General features: G+C 40.2%; 1 protein-coding gene across 1 annotated transcript in view; it reads left to right on the plus strand.

Annotated features, from left to right (window-relative positions):
• Positions 1–19,735, plus strand: part of LOC102482125 (ATP synthase subunit d, mitochondrial) — a 22,542-nt gene extending 2,807 nt beyond the window's left edge. The window contains exons 2-3 of the mRNA XM_006155153.1: positions 11,364–11,396; positions 19,394–19,735. Coding sequence (XP_006155215.1) covers positions 11,364–11,396; positions 19,394–19,735 — 375 coding nt within the window. The remainder of the gene's footprint in view (positions 1–11,363; positions 11,397–19,393) is intronic.
• The last annotated feature ends 398 nt before the right edge of the window (positions 19,736–20,133 follow it).

Below are 20,133 nucleotides of genomic sequence, written 5' to 3' on the forward strand. Positions count from 1 at the left end.
TTTATGCCTAGGGTCAGACTTGGATACATGTGTAGGTTTGTGTCAGCTGTGCTAGCTAATGGATTTATTTAGACTAATTAAGTTCATTGGCAGAACAATTGAATGGGGGGTGTGGGGGGAGGGAAGGTATGGAGGGCAACCATGGATGCCAGGGACAATGGGGGAGGAAGATGGGACATAGCAGAGGGTGGGGAATGGGGAATCAGGGATGGCAAGACAAAGGGCAAGATATGCAGGACGTAAGAATTGGAAAATTATTTGCTGAGAACATGTATGTGGATGTGCTTGATTGAGACAATGCACAGTGTATTTTGGATGGAAAATTCATTTGTGTGTTGTGATGGTGTAAAATGAATTATTAAAAAAAAAAGAATTAAAAATAAAAAAGAAAGCATTGGGCAGCCTCTGCTTGTAAAATGGTACAGACTTGTGCCTGGACGGTAGCATGGTGGTAAAATACAAGGCTCTGCAAGGCTAATTCACATGGGAAGTTTCTAGATTCATGTCCAGAGACCTCCCTGTGTATGCTGAGTGCTCATATGCTCATGATCTGGGGCTGGATGGTGCTGGAGGTGGAACACACATCAAAACCCTGTGGGGGTGCTATCTCTCTATTACTCTCTCTCAGAAGAAAGATGGCACAGACTTGCTGAGACGAGGGCTCAGAGTACTAGGAAGAAAATATACTGACTGCCATACCTGGGGTAATCAAATGGAGTACAGTGTGGCATTAAAAGCATTTGGCATTCCCTAATTTTTAGATACAGTGAATTCAGTGACCTTGATACTTTCAAATTCTAGTGATTTGGAAGTTTTATTTTAGTGAATTCATTATAAAATCCATATGGACGGAAGCAGTTAGTGAGGTGGGGCAGTTTCTTAACTAAGAGAGTATGTGGAACTCTGTGGGAGTGTGTCCTTGTTTCTAGAGTCCCCTTAGTTAGGAGGAAGAATTTAAAGCAGCAAATTTTTGCTCTTGGTCCATACATTCCAAGCTTACTAGTCCCAAGTTTCAATTCTTCCTTTTGGAAATGGTTTAGGAGTGTTCATTACTTGATAAAGGGAAATGTGTTTTTGAGTTCCACCTTAAGAGTGTGTGGCCACAGAAAATCAGAAAGATGAACCAGCCAAAGTTCTGCTATCTGCCACGTGAAATCTTTGCAAAGGGTCAGATTTGGCATATCTTCACTCTGTCAACTTCCTGTACTGTCGACTCTCTTAGGGTGGGTTCACAATGAAGGTAAAGGAAATGATGGCATTTCTTTTAACTGGAAGTGGGATCTGCGGGGAGACATTTTTGTTGTTGTTAAAATTACTCATACAAGCCAACTGCCTCTCTGACAGGGTGACGGCATAATGTCTGTTCTGTGCTTGTGCTTTGCTCCATGTCTGATTAGTCACTTGTGAGTTTGTTCTTAGATACAGTTAGGTGGGTGGTGGTATATGAGAGGGCTCCAAAAAATTCATGGAAAAGTGGAATTAAAAGGCAAACTTTCGTGTGTGTGTGTGTGCAAAAGAATTGAAATTCATGTGTAGTGTATTTTTTTCTTTTTTTATACAAAGAATTATTTTAAAATTTAACTTTATTTATTTATTTGTTTTATTTTTAATTATGACTAGAGAGGGACAGAGTGGGTGAGAATGAGAAAGCAAGCCATCAGGTCTGGAACTTGAACTTCAGTAGGCCATGTGTGAATCCAGGACCCTTAATCACTATGCCACCTGCCAGCCCTGTGTGTGGTGTTTTTATGTTATGTATTTTCCAAAAGCTTTCTGAGCACTCCCTCATATCTCACTTGTTTAACTTTAACTCCTAGCTAGATTCCTGCCTTGTGGTAGAAACTCGATAAACATTTTGTTACCAAATGATGGACTCTGATGATCTACTCATACCTAGCATGTAGCAAGTCCAAAATAATTCATTCCAAAGGAATAGGACATAGGGGGATCTGTAGAGGGTGATGGTGTCCCCCCCAAAATATGTTAATGTCTAATTCCTGGAACCTGTGAATGTGACCTTGTTTGGAAAAATGGTCTTTGCAGATGTGTTAGGCTAATAATTTTACAACAAGCTCATCTCGAAATATCCAGATGGGTCCCAAATGCAATACTAAGTGACCTTTTAAGAGACACAGAAGGGATACACACATGCACACATGCACGCATGCACAAGGAGGTGATGTGAAGATGGAGGCAGAGGCTGGAGCTCTATCTACAAGTCAAGGAACAGCAGCAGTCTCCGGCAGCCACCAGAAACTAAAAAAGATTCTTGAAACTGATATTCCCTCTGAAACCTCAGAGGAAACTAACACTGCTGACACTTTAATTTCAGACTCCTACCCTCTAGGACAGTGAGAAGGTAAATTTCTTTTGCTCTTCAGCACCAAATTTGTGACAATCTCTTATGGCAGCCACAGGAAGTGGATACAAGATCTATAGGAAATCCAGAAAAGCAGAGTATAGTAATTCCCCGCTTATCCATGGGAGATATCTTCCAAGAGCTCCAATGCATGCCTGAAACCTTGGATAGCACCAAACTCTCCCTCTCTTCTGTGTCTCTTCTTACACATACATACCTATGATACGTCTCATATATAAATAAGTCACAGTAGGAGATTAACAACAATAGCTGATAATAAAGTAGAACAACCATAACTAATGCTGTAATAAAAGTTATGTGAATAGCCCTCCGTGTCGCCAAATATCTTATTGGACTCTACGCAGCTATTTTCTGATCAAGGTTGACCATAGGTAACCGAAATCTGAAAGCAGAACTACAGATAAGGGGGCAGTGCTGTATTTAATTTTTGAGCATCTTCATGGACTCGACAGTTCCCATTTCCTAGTGCGCGTGGGTAGCCAAGCCGAATGGGAGCCGCAGCACCTGACCCTGGCAGCTATACTCTACTGCAAAGCTCTCTGACCAAGGTCTTCTTGCCTCTGAGTCCTGGATTTTAATTTCCGCGTCAAAAACTGGAGGTGTTCCCGGGCTGCATCTCACATTTGCACAAAGATATCTGGGGCAGGGTGGAGAGGGTATGAGTTTGCAGAAGGGGTGCATGTGAGAGAACAACCCGAGGGGCACAACTAAAGTCTTAGTAGTACAAGGAATTTACATTTCGTAGTAGACTCCTTATCTGTGGGTTAATGACTCCTGTGTTAATTTCGGAGAAGGGACACTTGCTCACTTACTTTCCAGACAGGCCCAGACCAAAGCTTATATATCCTTACATTTATATAAGGAATTAGCAATCTTCAGATGACAGCATAGCTGTGGCAGCCGAATGCCTGCAGCTGAGTCAATATAAATTGTAACCAAGAATCCTGGAAGCCAGAAAAATGGCCTATGTTGAACGAACATCAGTCCCGAGAGAGGCCACCTGGAGCTTTGCGCTTTCACGTAGAAGGCTGGCCCTTCCTTACAGACCCCAGAAACCGAGCCGTCCTTGTGTTACAGCTAGCTTGGCCCTAAGCACCCACTGTGTGAAGTGATTAGGGAGCTGCAGAACTGCCTCGCTCCCTGCCCTCATCCCCAAAGCCCATGTCGAGGACTACCCTGTCTGCTTGGTGCTGTGGATCAGCAGAAGGTAGGCATGTGAGCTCCGGGAACCTGTGAGGGAGCCTGCCCTTCCAGGGCCCACAGCAGAAGCTGACCCTGAGGCCCTGTGAGGGTCCTGTGCCCACCTTTGTCTAGGTGCCAGGAGCTGTTAACCTAGACTGAGCAGTGCTTCACTTGTCACCCCGCTTAGGAGGGATCTGTGAATATGCCACAGAGCAAGCACCACAAGTACACGAGGCCTGAGAGGTGGGTAACTGCTTATTTCATACAGCTCTTCCCAGCTTAGGATCTAGAGTCTGATTAAGGGAGAATGCTAGCTCTGTCCTTACCAACTGCAGAACTCACTTCTCTAAATCTCAGTTTCATCATTTGTAAACAAATACTAAGTAGCATTCGATATTATTGTAGGTGTAAGGTCAGATCATATAGACAGTTGATTAACACCGTGAGTAAAGGCATAGTAAATACTCAAATACATTAACTTTTTACACAAAGCCTGTTTTGGGGACAGCAGATGGCATAACAGGTATGTTACTGGACTCCCACATGGATGACTGCGGTTTGAGTCTTGGACCTGGAGGCTTGAAAATCACACCTGGTGCATGCATGTGCATGCCCAAGATCCCGAGAGAATTGAGGAGAAGGGACTGCAGCGTGGCCATCTTCTCTAGGTGGTGATTTCTCACTTTCCCTCTTATTCTCTCTCTGAACACACGCACCTTGAGCTTAAAAAAAAAAAAAAAAAAGCCTGTTTTTTGTGTGCCCATTATCCCCCACCCTGCCTTTCCTTTTTGGTTTCCTCCTCCCATTGTCCTCAATCCTTCAACACACATATATCTGATATCCTCATATATATATATATATAAATTATATACACACACACACACCTACATATATATATATATTTTATATATAAATAAATTTATATATATATTATAAATTTATATATATATTTATATATATATAAATAATAGGGCATATGCGCTCGCCAGGAAGACAGAGACAGACAGAGAGAAAGCGAGAAATCACCCCCTGGGGGGAATAGGCCATGGTGCAATCCCTTCTCCTCAATTCTCTCGGGATCTTGGGTACACACGCACATGCGCCCGGCGTGAGTTTAAGCTACTGGGTCCAGAACTCGAATCATGGTCGACTACATGCTTGAGCAAAAGGGAGCTGGCAGGAGAGAGAGAGTCCCAACTGTCGTAAAAGCTGGCAGTAACGGGGTTTTATTAGGGTTAGGGGTAGGAAGTTGTCAGGTCAAGGCATGTATAGGAGGGCTTTACTCAGAGCAGGCATGGTAGCTGTTCATGGATCTACTTATATCTCATGTAACATTAGCATCTTCAATCTACAACCTGGGCATGATTTTCAGCATGGAAACGAGGCATAGTTCATTTTCATATCAATTTTAGTCTTTCATCCGACTGCAAGAGGTTCTGGCCAGTTCCTGTTTTATGCTTGTGGTCAGATACATGATTTCAAGTTGGCTACATCCTGCAGAAAGAGAGCTGAGAAGACACTTTCTGACTCCAGGAGGGCCCTTGTTTTTCACCTGTCTCATTGATACATAATGCAGCAGGGAAGATGTCTTAAACTCAGGAACTTTTCTGGTGACTTTTTTTTTTTTTTAAGTCCATTTATGAGCATAATGCCTCTGTGATCCAATCACTGCCCACGAGGCCTCATCTCTCAAAGGTCTTAGCGCTACACAACATCATTACACTGAGGACCAACTTTCAAACCATGACTCTGGGGAAAAGTATTATCCAAGCCATAGCACATATATATTCTATGAATGTTTGAAGTTGATTTTTCACAAAAACAATGAAACACCTAGAACTGGAAGCTTTAATTATTTGTTAGACTAAAATAAATCAATTTCTGAGTAATTTTTATTGAATTTTTTTTTCCTCTACGGTGAGTGCACTCAGTGGAACGAATACAGAGAGAGGAGAAGTAAGAAATCACCCACTGGGGGATAGTCATGCTGCAATCCCTTCTCTTCCATTCTCCCCCTTAGATTTTTGGCACACTTACACACACACCCAATATGTTTTCAACCTGCTGGATCTAGGACTTAAACCGCACAGTTGGCCATGTGGGATCCAGCCACCTTAACTACCACACAACTGGCTGGTCCCATTGGGACCCTTTTCAATTTCTTTCATACAGAGTGACCATCATGACCAGGCAATACAAGTAGTTTTAGTTTTACAAGACCATGGTAGTCAGGGGCTCGGATCCTTCAGGGATGAAGGTTTAGGTTATATTCAAAGCAAGAGACCTAGACTAGCTAGGATTGCTAAACAGGTGGTAGAGAGGAGGTATGATAATGACCAGTTCTGACTTTGGGACCAGCTACAGCTGCTGAGAATGTATCTTGCCCCATTAACTTTCCTAGGGTCTTCTGTATTTTCTCTTTTGAAATTCTGACCAATAACTCTAAAGAGTCAGCTATAGTATGGGGTCAATTTAACAGAGGCCAGAGGGATCTAAGTGATGCCAAAGGTGGACTTGCAGCAGACACTGTTGAGGCCTAACCCATCTCATCTCAGTACTTAACAGTCCCTCATCTGCTGACGGCTTTCTCCTTTAAGCTCCTGAGACCCGGAAGCTGCTCATCATCACACAAAGGGAACACTGAAAGAGCTTGGGGGAGAAAATGTTTATGGAGCATCTCCCAATCAAGAAGGAAAAAGAACTGGGATAAATTCTCCAGCTCCTTATCCCTTGGTTATGAAAACTCTGATGACATCATGCATGATGTCCCAGAATTCCCCTGGGGGCTAAGTCCCGGTTGCCACAGCAGTAAATTGCTCATTATCACACCCGGTATTGCTTTTCTTTCTTTTTTTCCCTTTCTATTCCACTTCCCCATTTGTCTACCCACAATTCCTTGATCTGATGGCAGATAAATTGCTATCACTTAAATCTCTGTCTCAGCGGCTGCTCTGGGCGAATCCAGTTTCAGACAACTTCCCACCAGCTAAAACTTACCTAATATCCATCAGAGTCATTCTAAGTAAAGACAGCATACATTCAAGTAAAGTACTTCATACTCCTTCCATGTAATGATTTATGGTTACGACAACTCTAAACACAATAAATTAATGAAATGTGATCTGGAAACAGAAGACAGTGAGTTGATGAATGCATGGCTAGTTGAATAAAGAGACATTTTGCATCAGGAGGGCCATTCTTATTTTGTTATGAGTAGGAGTGAACTTGGCATGTGGACTGGTCACTTAAACTGCTTCTCTTGTTTATTTTCAGTCATTCTTGAGTTTTTTCTTTTTTCTTTTTTCCCTGCTATAAGGCACATATGTTTGCAGTAAAACAGAGAGAGAGAGGGAGAGAGAGAGAGAGAGAGAGCAAGCAAGAAATCAACCCCCTTGCCCCAGGGGGGGATGGCCACGCACAATCCATTCTCCTCCATTCTCCTCTTGGGATTTTGGGCATGCCCCAACACATGCCTGATGTGTTTTAAGCCCCTGGGTCTGGGACTTCAACTGTGGTCAACTGTGTGGGAGTCCCACAATGTAACTATTAGGCCATCTGCTGGTTCCCAGTCATCCTTGAGTTCTAATGTGTGAGCATCCTACTACCATGCATTTGGCAATTTTTAGAATTTTTTTAAAAATAAAAACAAAATTATTTCTGTTGAAAGTTATGTTCAGCTTCCAAGATCTCTTTCTTTATGTTGCTTCTTATAAAATCTCATTCTACAAAGAAATGTATATATTAATTTTAACTATGATTCTTTGAAGTCAGAAGAAGACAAAATTCTCTCATGTACCTATTTTTCTGGGTACAAAAAAGCATGTGTTTGGAATGGTTATGAAAGAAAAAGAGGTATAGAACATGTCTTGTAGAATTGTATTTACCAGGCAGATTTGAAAGTCTAAAACAGCTACTACATATACACATTTGAGGAGTCGCATTTGTATAATATTTATTTCCTTGTAGTATACCATACACGCTACATCAAAGTTAAATCTGTTCTCAGAACAATGTTTTCTGTTTTTATCTCCATCTCAATTACCTGGAGAACTGGCTAAAACATAAATACCTGGGTGCCACTCAGGACTTCATGAGTCATAGTCCCTTAGAATGGAACCCAGGGTTTAAGTGATAATCCCTGGTGATCTTAACATGAAGAATTCTTGGGTCAGACTTTGAGAAACACAGCCATAGATGGACTCTCTTGACCAGAACTTGAATGGAACACTCACACTAAAGTGTATCAAAGGCCTGGGAGGGAACTCCAGAAAGGGAGACTGTTAAGATGGTGCTGTCCATGTGGAGGTCAATTTGGAGGAAGTTAGAAACTGGAGCAGGATCACATGTCAAGCTGAGTCAATCTTTGGTAAATCCCTTATATACTAGAATAAGAAATAAGACAAGCTCTGTAAACCCAGGTACCAGCTAGCAGTGGAATAATGATATATATATATTTTTTTCTGAAGGTCGGATGAATTTTGTTGGTATAGTCTTTGCTCATGTTCCTGTTGTTCTCCCTTAGCATATAACAAAGTCTTGTTGCAAGTTACGACTTGACTATATCTAGCTCAGACATTAAAGGGGAGTTTACATACCTCTGGGGCCAAGAGCAGTGGGCTACTGTGTCTGACTTCAGAGAATCCAATGTAGAAAAGTGAGATCCTTGAAAGTAGAATTGAGGCTGCTTAATTAGCTACCTGCCTCTTCTACACTAAAAGGTTTCCCTTTACAACCAATCATTGAAAGTCCTAAGGCCTATTTTACTAGAGATCTGTATTTTTGCTATGATGTGGACAACAGCTTGTCTCCTAGAAATTCCTGTTTCAGACTTTATTTCCCGGTGTAATGGTGTTGGGAGTAAGGAGACCTTTAAGAAGCGATGTCTAGTGGGCAGTGATTGGCTACGGAGGCATTAGCCTCCTGAATGGGCTAATGCTGTGTCAGGGGAGACAAAGTGAATTCTAACTTTCATAAGGGGTTAGTTCTTGGTAGAGCAGGTTATTATAAAAGGAAGATGGCTGCCCCCAGGTATCTCTATCTCTGTAACAGCTACCATTTTCTCTGCTTCTGTTGGCTGTGTTGTAATGTAGTCAGTTTTATGCCAGTCTTACACCTTTAAAGGTTCCATCCTTTGAAATGTGAGTCAAATAAAACTTTATTTTTTAGAAAGCATTCATTCTCAGATATTTCTCTTAGTACATAATAGTAGACTAAAAAAGTTTCCTTACCAGCTTCCTAGGTACCTCTGTTAAAGATTTTAAATCAGTTTTCTGCAACAAATAATAGACAACTCCAAGTAAATTGATTTAAACAATAGGGACATGGATAAATTCGTATGTAGGGTGAGCTTCAAAAATGGCTGATTTCATGGCTCAACAATGTATTCAAATATAAAGGGATTTTTCATCATACCCTGTGTCACAACTTTTCAATCAACTTAAGATTGGTTTTCCTTGTGTTAAAAGAATGGTTGCCATTAAGAATCAATGTGATATATTTTTTTTAAGTTCATGTTCAACAGAAAAGGACAATATTATCTCTTCCAACCTTGAAATAAAACTTTTTTTCCTTCTGTCTAACTGAACCAACACTCCAGGTAGGTCATAGGCCCCAGTTCATTATCCAAAGGGAAACACGATGGGTTAATTGACTTAAGTCTGGATCCTGAATGATGGGGATGGAATCACCATGCTTGAATCAGCAAGAACCACCTCCAAACTGGAGATAGGGTCTGCTTCCCCTAAGTAACACAAATCAAGAAGAAAGGAATGGCACAACCCAGTCTTGGTGGCACAGGTGGTGGCAAACTTAACTGAAATGCTGGAAGTCATATGGCTGACTGTGGGTTTGGATCCTGAGCTAATATGAAAGCATTCCCACAATTCTGGCTGGCTGGAGGGCTGGGGAAAGGGGATGACACCATGATGAGACTTTGACAAGGGTGTCTCTCTCTCTCTCTTTCAAAAAATAAATTAATAGAAAATCCTGAACAAATTAAAACAAAGCAAGCAAGCAACAGGGATGGTAGATGCCTAAAAAAATATTTGGAATTTGTTTGAAGAACATGAAAATGGGAACCGATATTGGAAAGACAATTAGTGGTTGACTACATTTACATTACAGAGCTTTCACCTAGAGGTCACTGTCCCAGCTTGAACATAAACTCTCTTCCCTCCATCTTCCAGAGTGCAGGTGGAGAGACTTGTCCCCAGGACCTATCACAAAGTCCCTGGGGCTTAAGGTGTGCTAGGGTATAGTGGCAAGATGGCCCTAGAAAGCAACTGCAAATAGACAACATTCTGTGACAAGAATGGTTGTTGGGTGTGTCCATTGGGCAGTTGATTTAGTGAGGTGAAGAAAAATCCCACCTGATGTTTCAAGCAAAGATTTGGGGATGTTTCTCACTTATGTCAGCATTGAGTGGAAAATAGAGAGGGCTGTTACTCTCCTCATATTCAAGATTGTTTTCTGATTACTCACCCTATGTTTCCTGTTCAGTGCCCCCCATCCCTCCTACCCCATTCTCTTTTCCCAGACAATTTCCTCCATCTAGTAGCTCCCCATTTCTCTTGCTCACCAACTCCAATTTTTAATACTTTTCCGAACACCAGCATTACAAACTATCTATCAAGCCCAGAGCCCTGTGGTATTTACTTTCTTTCTTGCAATAGTCTTCAATAGCTGTGAAATTCAGGGATTAAGTCATTAGCTTGTCTTTTCAGGGTAGGGAAGTTCAATCATCAGCCACTTCCTGGGAGGGAAAGAGAAATGTTTACTCTTCCCATCCTGGGGTGAGCAGTGGAGAAAATTGAGGGAGGGCTGAGAAAGACTTCTTCCTCCTAGAACGGGTTGAATCACCCCTCCCATTGTAGAGAACCAAGGGAAAAGGTAGTGACAGTTCCATAGTAAAACAAGTTGAAAACTTATATCCCATTACCTTTTTATCACTAAGGATGGTGTCTTGTCTGTCTAGAATAATTCCATGCATAAGTAAGAGGAGAAAATTATGGTGACCTGATTGCTCCATGAGTCTTGGCTTCGGTTTACCCTCTGATGATGCCCACATGGGCTGGTGGAACAGAGTTAGAGTCAGGGACTCCATTTACACTTCTCTTTTTTATTTAGTCTTCTGGCCCCTGGCCACCAAATTTCCCCACCTCCTTGTCTTAGGAGCAGAACCACTGATGAAACTTTGTCACACTGAGCAGCTTGGTTATCTTTAGAGTGTGGAAATGCAAAATGAATAAGAAAAAGCAGGTGTGCTTTTATTTTTTTAAAAAAAGTCCTTAGATACTACAACATGTAAGTCAGAAGGTTATCGAAATTAGTGATACAAAAAGAATGTTTGCCATCTGCTGAGCCAACTCCTGAATATTTAAGAGCTGAAATCTTTTCTTTTCTTTTTTTTTTTCAATGTGCATAGACAACAACTTAAGGTTTCAGGTTTGCTTGCCTCTTATTAAGAGGAGAGAATAATATTTCTCTTCCTCTCTCATTCAACCAGTTCATTATAGACCACAGAGCTTTTATTACTCAGTAACATGTCAGGGCTTGCATGGACAAAAATAGCCATGCCATTTTTTTTTTTTTTTTTAGAAACAGCTATCTGTAAGCACAAGCTTATTTTCTCTCCTGCTGCAACTATAACTGCTTTTCTCTGTCTGTGAATAAGCAATCCCTTTTCCATCGGTGACCAGCATGTGAAGTGAGGGGGCATTGTCTCTTATTTTTGTGAAAGGCTACATCCTTCGAAGCGGTGCCTGTTAATACCTTTGTCTAACTGTTTCTGTTTCTACTACAGTTTTACGTGAATGCCCACAAAATATTAAAACAGGTAAAAATCTGCTAAATATCTATTTAATATCCCTTTTATCTGTTAAGGAAAAGATCATCTGTTTTATCTGTTAAGGGTAAAAGGTAATCCCTTGTCATCCCCAATGTTCTCATGATCTGCATCCTAAAGATTCATGCTGTCCAGTATGGCAGCTGCTAGCTGCATGTGTATACTTAGATTTAAATTCATTAAAATAAAATAAAATAAAATAATTCAGTTCCTCAGTTGTACCAGCTGCATTTCAAGGGCTCAATAGTTGCATGTGGCTAATGACTACTGTACTGGGAAAAACAGAACATTTTCACTTTTGCTTTACATTCTATTGCTCTGTAGAGACACTGCGATAGAGGCTTAACCAAATAAAGAAGTCATATAGAAAGCCATTTCAAATTCCAGTTAGCTATAACTATTATTTTTATGCCAGTTCAAGAATTTTAATTAGGTATAAATTTTGCGTGTATGTTTTTTTATTCCCAAATAGTTCACATTTTTCAATCTGTGAAAAACAAATTCTTGGATACACAACTAGAGAGTAATGATCCAGAAGTTAGACAATGTGGTTCCAGTTCAGATGTCACCACTACTATCTCTATAACTTCCCTCAATCTCAGTGTAGATTCTTTTCTATAAAATGGAGACAGTTATGTGATAAGACAGGAATCGTGTCTTATCTTTCTCTTTTTTCATTCTTTCCTCTCTCTTTCTCTTTTTCTTTCTTTCTTTCTTTCTTTCTTTCTTTCTTTCTTTCTTTCTTTCTTTCTCTTTCTTTCTTTCTTTCTTTCTTTCTTTCTTTCTTTCTCTTTCTTTCTTTCTTTCTTTCTTTCTTTCTTTCTTTCTCTTTCTTTCTTTCTTTCTTTCTTTCTTTCTTTCTTTCTCTTTCTTTCTTTCTTTCTTTCTTTCTTTCTTCCTTTCGAGAGATTTTTGCTATAGGGTGCATGCACTCACAGGAGAGACAGAAAGCAAGAAATCATCCCCTGGGAGTGAGAGGAGGATGATCACTCTGCAATCCATTCTCGTCCATTCCCCTCTTGGGATCTTGGGCATGCGCACATGCGCCTGGCATGAATTTTAAGCCATCGGGTCCAGGACTTGAACTGCAGTTGACTACATGAGAGTCCAGCTACATAACCGTTATGCCATCTACTAGTCCCATCTCTTTCTCTCTTTTAATTCCGTGTGTGTGTGTGTGTGTGTGTGTGTGTGTGTGTGAAAGAGAGAGAGAGAACACCCCCAGTGGGGCCAAGTCATGCTATAATCCTCCTTCATTCCTCCATCACATCAAAATCCTGGGCACATGCGCACATGTTTCCCAAGTCACTACAACCAGGATTCGAACCATAGTCATCCATGTGGGATCCAGCTCCCTCCAGCTAGCACTTGACCAATGTACTATGGGGCCAGCCCTAATTTTAAGGACTACTTATCCCTGTATCCATGGAGCTTAGAATTTGTCATTGAGCTAAACAATACAAATAATTTACATGGATTCTTTTTGCACCTTCAATTTCCTCTTCAAAATATAAGTATATAGTTAGATGGAGGATTTCATTCACCAAAATGTGCAGGAAGGTAATCCTGGCAATATGAGAATTGGGGAAAAGAAAAAATGTCTAAAGAGGATTTTTGGAAAGTTTTAAGTAAATTACAGTAAAAATCTAGAAAATTCTTGAAAGCTTCCTAAGTCAGAGTGATGTGGTTTAACTATTATTACCCTTGGCTGCACCTGGCTTCAAAGATAAGGGTAACCCAGACTCATTGAATATGGGTTAAAAGTCATATGAGAGTTTAAAATAGATAATGCAAATTAGGATCCTTTAACGCTAAAGAATGTTTTTCTGTTTTACTCTTCGTAATTCTCAGTACCTCAATAGCTGTTACATAGCCATAGTTCTTAAAGGGTTTAGAGAGATCACCACTCCTTGCCCCATAGAAGCTGGCTGTTCTTGTAGGTACCAGCTGTGAAGCCACATCCCAGGGTCAGCATTCACAGGCAAAGTGCTGCAGATCACTGACCAATATGCACATTACGTTCAGATTTTTGTCACACAGCGTCTTCATTAATAGTGAAATAAACCAGCCAGCAGATGTGTGTGCAGAATTCCAGCTGAGAGGAGCACCACAGTCAGGCTGTGTTGGCAGTTTGAAGAAAGGGTTGGGCTACTCTGGGAAGACATTCTGGAAAGAAAGACTGAATGTTCCAAACAGATTAGCACCCTGACAGATTGGGAATAGGTTTGAGAATCTCTGGGGCCAGAAAGCTGTGAGGAGTATATTGTTCCTTGGTCTTTATTGTAAAGCCAGAGCCCAGATGTGCGAAGCTCCTGGGGTGAGTTTGACAGGCACATAGCCCAGTCTCAGCTTTTTGCTTCACAAGGGGATGTTTGTCAGCTGTCCACATTCCCTCAGCACAGAAGAACCTGGTTCAGTGCTTCGCCATTTACAGGGTTCTATCATGTCATCAAAGTGACAAAATTGCCCTTTTTCCAATTGACTTCTTGGTTTTTTTTTTTTTTTTTTTTGAGAGGTTTTTGCCATAGGGTGGGTGTGTTTGCCAGAAATAGAGAGAGAGACAGAGAAACAGAAAGTGAGAAATCACCCCCCCCACCGGGGGCATGGCCATGCCACAATCCCTTCTCTTCCATTCTACTCTTGGGATCTTGGGCACGCACACACATGTACCTGGTATATTTAAGCCACCAGGTCCGGGACTCGAACCACAGTTGACTACACGAGGGACCAGCGACATAGCCATTACGCCAACTGCTGTTTCCACTCATTTCATTTAAATAGCAAATTAATATTCCAAATTTCTTTCCTGATACTTTGTTTTCGTTTTTAGGATAGTGAGTCCAGATTTGAGTTTCTTCAAGATGTCACAAGTTCTTTCACAGATAGTTGGCAGCATTTCAAGTCTTTTCACTTTGGGGCTCGAACATTATATATCCTTTGGCTTTTTAGGGAAGGTGGAAGACTGGGTCCCTTTGACCTAATGGCGGTCCACAGTCATACACGTAGTTGGTCAACCTTGAATTCTGGGCGTTGCCTCATCCTCAGTTCCCAAAACACAAACACAGCTCATTCCGGAAGACTGTGAGGCCTGGAGAAAGGACATGAGAAGGGCAAGGAGTCCAGAGGCCTGGTTCTAGTTGTCAGCAACCAGCATAAGCAAGTCTCTCCAACCCTTTTCCTCAACTGCAGTTATGGAGGTGAGGTAGGTAATTCCCAAAGGTGTGCCAGCTGTGACATGATTTAAATCCATGAAGTCTGAAGAATACTTACACAAATAATGTTAGAAAGAACAGACTTCCTACTGCATCTCTTCACTGAAAATGTATGAAATTTATAAAGAGCTGGCTTTAGACTACTCAATTGGTGTATTTCATCTGTTTGGAAAGAAACCACAAACTAAAAGCTATCATAAGAAAACATTTGCTGAGACCAGCAGTTAGAATAATTGCTATCTCGCTGGACTCCCATGTAGTTGACCATGGTTCAAGTCCTGGACCCCGTGGCTTAAATTCACGCCAGGTGCGTGTGTGTGCATGCCCAAGATTCCGAGAGGAGAATGGAGGAGAAGGGATTGTGGCATGGCCATCCCCCCTGGGAGTGATTTCTCACTTTCTGTCTCTCTCTCTCTCTGTCTTTCTGGCAAGTGCACGTGCCCTATAGCAAAAACCTCTCAAAAAAAATTTTGCTCTAAACTATTCCTTCTAATGAATTTCTTTATATATATATATATATATACATATATAAAGAATATTCTCCTGGAATAAGAGAGTATTCCCTTCCCACAAATCTTGATTCCAGGATGTTTCTAAGTTCTTTATGTTGCTGTACATTTGGTAAAATATCTGCTTTATTATACAAGAGTATGACTTCAGTAGAGTTATCTTCAGATGCTTTTCTTGGAAAATCTTCATGCATTTTTAAATATGATTTTTATACACAAACTTTTAAGTCATTTTTGGGGTGCATCTATGTCTTGAGATTTATAGCGTGTATCAACAAGAAAGTGGATAAATGTCCCAAAAAAGTGAAATTTCAGAAATATATTACATCAGTCAGGTACACTGGAATATTCCTTAGTCTCTTCTCCATAAGGTTTCACACTAAATTTCTATGGCCCCATGCTGGCATGCTCGTTTCTTACTGTTTTGCCCTACCAACATACAAACCAAACCATACAGGTTTAACACTTATTTTATTCATAATAGAGAGCGCATATGCATGCAATAGAGACCAGGAAGGAGAGAGAGAGAATTATCTTATAATAGATAGGCTCTCATTATACTGAGATTCTATTTCCTTGGTCCTCCAGCTCCTCAGGATCTTGGGCAGATACATATGCACCTGTCATGTTTTCAAGCAGACCTGAGGTTCCTGAACCTGTGGTTGACCAGGTGGCTTCCAGCATTTTAGTTCAGTTTGCTACCAACTGCACCACCAGGTTGAGACCATACCAGGGTTTAGAGTAGTAGCTTTGTGCTCATTTTCATAGCCTCTGGTCCTGTCAGGATTCTTGTAGAACCTTTGGTCTTTATACCACAAACTTTTATTCATTCAGCTAAGCTAAAGTGTATTTTTATATACCTGACATTTTGAAAGGGAGAAAGGATTTAACAGTCAATATGAAAGGCCCTGCTTAAGCCTTACCACAGTATGATGGAAGAAATGGACATTACTAATAGTTCATTATTTTGTTATAATTACAGTTGAAACACATAAGGGAAATTGGAGTGCTTTGGGAGTGTAGAATGGGGAACCTAATTGTTAGGGAAGGCCTCTCAGAGGAAATAATACTTTTTAGACTCAAATAAGACTAAATTATCAGTTCAAGATGAAGTAGAGAAGGATTAAGAGTATTGAAGAGACTCAATATCACAAAATCTCATGTAAGCAGTAAATTTAGCTTTAAGCCTTTAGTTTCTAATCTCTATCAGGAAGTCTGCCAAAAAATCTATCTCAAGATGATCCATGATGTTTTTAAGCACAAACGTTCTGATCCACACATACAGAAAATATTCCCAAATCAATAGTGATTATCTCCAGGGGGTGTTATTATGGATATTAATTTTCTTCTTTCTACCTTTCCACATTTGTTGTAATTATCACATTTTATTTTTATTACTTTTAAAATAATAGATTTTATTTTGAAGGGTAATGATGTCTATATTATGGCTGTTTGGAATGAAAAGATCTTTCTGGTATAAATTGGCTCTTGTGTGTTTTTCCTCTTCTCTTTGTTCATCTTCTAATCTTCAGTGCTGGGCATGGTGCCTAGCAGATTGCTCAGTAAATATTTGCTGAATGAACCCATAGGCAGAACCTCCAGCTTGATTTATGGATATTGATTATGAGACTAGTAATTAGCATCTGTAAAAAAAAAAAAAAAAAAAAAAAGAGGCAAAAACTAGAAATATTTTAGGGCCAGGTAGCTCTTACTCATCCCGGCAGTGACATGGAACTGAGAAAGGCCAGTGGTCTTCTTGATCTCACCCTAATTAATCTAGGGCCCTAAATCATTAAAGTAACGAGACACAGACAGTTTTGATATTTGAATTCATTTAAAGCCTTCAACAGGGAGAATATTGAGTCTTTTTATGAGAAGACTCTTAATTACAATGTTTGCATTATAAACAGAAATGTCTCAGAATGAACCTTGGCTTATATGGTAAAACTATCATAATTTCCATAATGACCTTGAAAATAATTATAAAATTATAATTTTGAGGTTTATTACCCATCATTGTTCTGGATCAGTTAGTTTTGGCAAAATACATCTTCTTATCTGTAAAGGTGGGAAGCATGCAGGCTGACTGGAATCCCAAAGCACTTTGATGCCAAACCAATCCTAGACTTTCATCAAAAGTACACAATTTTCGAATTGTAGTGGTAATCGTTTATAGCATTATTTGCAACATGAGTTACTTCACTCTTATAGAGGAAACTTCAGCATGTATCTTCCCTTCTGAGATCATTTAACCCTGGCATAGAGAGTAAAAACAAATCTTTCACCATCTTCAATAATTTCCTCTCTGCCACAACTGGCTCTCTATCTCTTAGCCTGCCAGTTGCCCATTGGACACTTCAACTGTGCAAGGTGTTTTACTGAACGACTCATCACTTCCTCTCAGTCTTAATCTTCTGGCCATGCATTTAGGAAAGAACATTTTATCATGAGCCTACATCATTCTCTCTCTTTTACCCCATGTCATCTCTCCTAGGGAGGTAATCAAAATCAAAAGATTTCAAGATTCTAGCTAGCATTCCCAACACTAGGGCTAAAGCATTTCCTAAGTCTACATGCAGTGTTTCTTACCTCCACATGCAACTTTTTTGTCGTCTAGTTGAAAGAAATATAGCCCCAAAAGGCAGCTAATATTTAAAAGAGTTTTTCCCTGGGAACCAGCAGTTAGCGTAATGGCTATATTGCTGGACTCCCACGTAGTTGACTGTGGTTCGCGTCCCAGACCCGGTGGCTTAAAACTCATGCCAGGGGTGTGTGCGTGTGTGCCCAAGATCCCGAGAGGAGAATGGAGGAGAAGGGATTGCAGTGTGGCCATCCCCCCGGGGGGTGATTTCTCACTTTCTGTCTCTATGTCTCTCTGTCTGTCTGGCGAGCACACGTGCCCTATAGTGAAAAAACCTCTCTCAAAAAAAAAAAAAAGAATTTTTCCCTTAAAATTTAATATCATGGGTGACATAAAATTTGTGGACAGTGTAGACTTGGTTTGGAAATCTCCAAATCTTTAAAGGTGGTTCTAAGCCTTAAAATATGTCTAGTTTGGGACCAGCAGATGGCATAATGGTTACATCACTGGACTTGCACATAGTCAACCACGGTTTGAGTACTGGATCATGTGCCTTAAAATTCATGCCAGGCATGTGTACAGGCATGCTAAAAATCCAAAGAGGGGAATGGAGGAGAAGGGACTGTGGCATAGCCATCCCTCTGGGGAATGATTTCTCATTTTCTGTCTGTCTCTCTGTCTTTCCAGTGAGCACACATGCCCTATAGCAAAAATCCCTCTGGAAAAAAAAAAATGTCTACTTTTATCTTTTTTTTGATTCTCTATGTAGGTACAGAAATTTTAATGCTATTAAAGACTATTGAAGATCTTAACAATGTAAAGAATTCCATTTTATTGAAGGCCTGATTTAATGAATAGATCAAGGGTCAGTAATCTGGAAAATTGGAGTCTAGTCATATAAAATATAAGAGTCTTTAACATTTATAGGCCTAATTTTCTCCTAAAAGTAAAATTTAAAAAAAAAAGAAAAAAAAGGAAAAAGGAGAAGAAAAGAAGAAATTCATTCTCAGCCCAGAGAACAGAGATTTAATGAAATACAGATTTAAATTAAGGACACAAATGTTAGATTCCCTTACCAGCATCAGAGATGATGTTCAAACATATTCTTACAAAGTTGTTATGAAATATCAAGGTCTGACTTCTAACTGATATTGTAAAAGTATATCGTTTAATTTATAATCCATGGTTATAAGGTGATACAGATCTTGCTAATCACCCTGTTATTATTCTAGGTGAAAATTATGTGGCAATTGGGAATTCTTTTTTCTTTTTTTTTGGGGGGGGGATGTTTTTGCTATAGGGTGTGTGCACTCACCAGAAAGACAGAGAGAGACAGAGAGACAGAAAATGAGAAATCACCCCCCAGAGGGAATGGTTAAGTCATAATCCCTTCTCCTCTATTCTCCTCTTGGGATCTTGGGCATGCACACACACGTACCTGGTGTGAGTTTAAGCCACTGGGTCCAGGACTTGAACTGCAGTTGACTACATGGGAGTCCGGTGACATAGCCATTATGCCAACTGCTGGTTCCTTTTTGTCCTTTTTTTGGAAATCATGAATTCTTATATTATCTGTCATATATCATAAGACATTTAATACGGCTTTGTTCTAAAATGTACAAGTCTATGTAATTTGAAAAGATTATTTGAAGAAATAAAAAAGCTAAAATAATAAAAGAAAAATAGAGAGGCAACTGGGTGTACTACAAGGCCAACGTGGCCAAGGCAGGCTTGGTGGACTACTTTGAGAAGAAGTTTAATGCCCTGAAGTTTCCTGTACCACAGGGTAAATACACTGCCCAGTTGGACACTGAAGAAAAGGAAGATGTGAAAAGTTGTGATGAGTTTGTGTCCCTCTCAAAAGCTAGGATGGAAGAATATCAGAAACAGCTGAAGAAGATGAAGACCATAATTCCATTTGATCAGATGACCACTGAGGACTTGAATGAAGTCTTTCCAGAAACCGTATTAGACAAGAAGAAGTACTCCTATTGGCCTTGGCCTCACCAGCCAATTGAGAATTTATAAAACTTTTGTGTCTGGAAGGAAGCCTATCTAGTCCTTGTCTTACAAGCTCTAGACATTAAAAATAAAAGTAATGACATAGAAAAAAAAAAAAGAACTTCTATAGTTAAAAAAAGATAAAAGGAAAAAGAAGAGGAATCTGTAGTGAAAGACAAATAAAATGACGATATCCCTGGGTAGCATTTGCTAATTCAAACCATACTAAGGCTGTCAGTACAGAGAAGGTCTGTCAGCCATACAGATGAGGGAACTGGACTAGGAAGGTCAGGACAAAGACTGGAAATTTTTCGCATTTTCATGAATGGCTCGCATGTCCAACTTTCTCCATGAATTCAACAAAGCTAAAAATAAGCTCCTCATATTAACAGCTTTCCTGGGGCAGGGAGGGGACAGAAGCTGGC

This window comes from Tupaia chinensis, unplaced genomic scaffold (genome assembly GCF_000334495.1).
Source record: "Tupaia chinensis unplaced genomic scaffold, TupChi_1.0 Scaffold000437_1, whole genome shotgun sequence".
Taxonomy (NCBI): domain Eukaryota; kingdom Metazoa; phylum Chordata; class Mammalia; order Scandentia; family Tupaiidae; genus Tupaia; species Tupaia belangeri.